A 3,502-nucleotide genomic window follows, 5' to 3' on the forward strand; every position below is an offset into this window, starting at 1 on the left:
GTAGGATTAATATTAATTATAAGAATTTGATTCTCTAATGTTAAAATTTTGGTTTCGCTACTAAAGCGAGGAATATGTGACTTATGCATAACTTTTGCTGGCTCAATTTTGTCTGGCCCAATAAATTTAGACAATAATGGCAGAGCATATCTAAATATCTATTTCAAGTTTTGGATTTGAACTATTTTTATAGTTTGAGCAGCAAAGGAAACATGTTGCTTCCGCGGTGGAATGTTGCATGGAGCAATATGACATTTCTCAAGAACAGGCTTATGAAGTCATTAATAAGGAAATCAGTAATTGTTGGAAAGATGTAAATGAAGCGTACCTCAACTCACATGATATCCCAAAACATGTGCTTGATTCTATAGTTAATTTGGCACGCATAAGTGAGTTTATGTATGAAAACTTTGAAGATAAATACACCAACAATGAACTTCTAAAGAATTACGTTGCTACGTTGTTTTTGGATCCCATCGTCATCTAGCATTTCTCCGAGAAAACTGCTGTTCAGAGATTTATTGGGTATCAACTTAAAAGCATCATGTCATTCATGTGTTATATTGTATGTCTTCTCATTGTTTAAGCTTTATTTTCTTGCGACATTTTAATTTGGTTTTTTTTTTTTCTGTATTTTATAATCGTTAAATTAAAGTATGTACAAATAAAAATGCAAATTATATACAATAGTTGGTCCAATTTTTGTATCTTCTATTTCTCTCTCTATATATATATATATATTAGAATATAATTAGGATCAATTAGGATCAATTAATTTAAGTCTCTGGTTTCTAACATAGTATCAGAGTCATGGTATCCTCTTTGAAGAGAGTAGATTGTTTTTCTTGCGATGAAATCATTGTAGTTTTTGCACTTTTTTTTCTATGCCATTTTTTCTTACATTTTGTCACTCCATTGATACTTTTTCACCTCACCGACTAGCCTGTTTTCTCTGTCTTGTGTTTTTCTGAGTCGAAAGATCAAACACCATTATCATCCGCTACTTACCTATTCTCATGAAGAAATCATATAGTTTTTGACTTTTTGCTCTCTTTCGCCAGTTTCATCTGCGTTCTCTCGTGGCAGTTCCGTTTGTGTTCTCTCGTGGTAGTTCCGTCTGCATTTTCTCGTGGGAGTTTCGTCTGCGTTTCGTCTATGTTTCCTTGTGGCAGTTCCGTCTGCGTTTCTTTCTGGCAGTTCCGTATCAAAGGTACAACATACAAGGGGTATTTATAGGTGCTAAATGAATCAAAGTAATAAAGGCATAGAATCCTACAATTAATATACAAATATACTATATAAATATAGATGATACTAATTGGTCTAAATTGATTCTAATGATTCTCTAACATCCCCCCTCAAACTCAAGTGGGAGCTAAGGATACCAACTTGAGTTTGGATAACAAAGTCCGGAAACGAGTCGGGTGATGAGCTTTCGTGAAGATATCAGCAGTTTGATCTAGTGTTCCAACAGCAATGAGACGAACAGCATCAATAAGGATACGTTGCCGAACAAAGTGACAATCAATCTCAATGTGTTTGGTGCGTTCATGAAACACATCATTATGGGCGATCTAAATAGCACTGCGGTTATCACAAAAAAACATCAGTAGGAGACGACTGAGGAGCACCCAGATCTTCGAGAAGCTAACGAACTGAGATAACTTCAGCAGTGGTGTCAGCGAGGGCACGGTACTCAGCTTCTGTGTTTAAGCGAGCAGTAAACGTTTGCTTCTTAGCACGCCAAGAAATGAGAGCGTCGCCAAGAAACAAACAGTAACCAGTAGTAGAACGACGATCAGTGGGATCACCAACCCAATCAGCATTGGAGTAAGCCTGAAGAGACAAAGAGGAATGGGCAGAAAAATAAAGGCCATGAAATAGAGTGCCTTTGATGTAGCGAAGAATGCGAAGAACTGCTGCATAGTGAGTAGTACGAGGAGCTGACAAGAACTGGCTGAGGACATGAACCGGATAGGCGATGTCTGGTCGGGTGACAGTCAAGTAGACGAGATCACCAACTAACTGTCGATAGAGAGTCGGATTATCCAAAATAGTGCCATCCATAGGGGTAAATCGAACATTAGGCTCAAGAGGAGTAGACTCAGTGCGACTATTTGTAATCCCAGCGCGAGCAAGAAGATCTGAAACATACTTAGCCTGAGAGAGATAGATGCCATCATCAGTGGAGATGACCTTGAGACCAAGAAAATAGCTGAAAGAACCAAGATCTTTCATCTCAAAGGTACGGTGAAGTGAGGCCTTGAGATCAGAGATACCATCAACATCATCTCCAGTAATGATCATGTCATCAACATACAAAGTAGAAGAACAACTCCACGTTCACTTTTACGAATAAAAAGGGCATTCTCATGAGGACTAGAAGTAAAACCAAGACTGTAATACCCTAATATTCAAATCCTTATGCTCGAGTCATAAGTCAATGATATTACGGTGGTACGACTCTCAGGAGGATTTTTAATAAATAAATATAAGTAATTTCGAAAGGAGTATTAATCAAGAAGCCTGAAAAGAGTAGAAATAAAAATCGCGAAGATGTATCACTCACGTTTCGACAACAAAAGATAAACCGTGAAGCCGAAAACGATATACGGACAAGGCGTAGAGGAGATTAAGAGATAGATAACAGATAGATATATATAACATAAGTAAATAGCCACTAGTCGCGACCCGCGAAGTCTAGGCCGGCTAGGGTACAGTATGAAAATAGTTGACAACAGTATGTCCTAATCTCTCCTGAAGGAAACATGAGAGTCTCTATAGGCAGATTCAAAGAGTTCAATACATAATATAATCTTTCCAAAATAAAGGTGGAGAGATTCTAATCAAAACACAAAGTAGAGAAAATAAAGATCTTCGCCGTCTCTCAGACGACCCACAACTCACTTCTGAGCACCTGGACCTGTATCTGAAAAACAAGAGATATATACGGAATGAGAACCCCGGGCCCATGGGTTCCCAGTACGGTAAAAGTGCCAAATAAATACAATGCACTGCAATAAAACTCACTAAGCATCCTAAGCTTCTTCACCAAATATTCATCTTAGGTTCTCGCTAATCCATGAATAGGTAACTGTCATAAGGGAGTGCTAAATCTAATTCATGTTTCACATGTTTCCCAACTCGCTGACTCTTCCACGAATCAGACTCAGAATTATAAGCAAAACCATTACCAGTTGTTCTGCCTCAGCAATTCTATATCAATACATCATACACTCGCCTGGAGCTAGTGAAACCACATCACTGCGTCTACCCAGGGAGCTCCAGTTATCTCATTCAATAATCATCATCATCATGCAATCGCATCATCAATTCATCCCATCAAGGACAGCCATCACACCCACCGACACCAACATGAGGGGCCTCTCAGTTGTACAAACACAAGCAATACAGGCAAGTAATATACAAATATGGTACAAGTAGAACAAGTAGCATATAGTCAGGTAACATGGCATATATGATGTAGAAATCCAAAACAAAT

General features: G+C 38.2%; 1 protein-coding gene across 3 annotated transcripts in view; it reads left to right on the plus strand.

Annotated features, from left to right (window-relative positions):
• The window catches only part of LOC107614528 ((-)-germacrene D synthase-like), a 5,235-nt gene extending 4,548 nt beyond the window's left edge, over window positions 1-687 (plus strand). For all 3 annotated transcript variants that reach the window (XM_016316717.2, XM_021108976.1, XM_021108977.1), the window contains one exon: window positions 194-687. In XM_016316717.2, coding sequence (XP_016172203.1) covers window positions 194-487 — 294 coding nt within the window. In that variant the 3' untranslated portion in view covers window positions 488-687. The remainder of the gene's footprint in view (window positions 1-193) is intronic.

Source organism: Arachis ipaensis, chromosome B08, assembly GCF_000816755.2.
Source record: "Arachis ipaensis cultivar K30076 chromosome B08, Araip1.1, whole genome shotgun sequence".
Classification (NCBI taxonomy): Eukaryota; Viridiplantae; Streptophyta; class Magnoliopsida; order Fabales; family Fabaceae; genus Arachis; species Arachis ipaensis.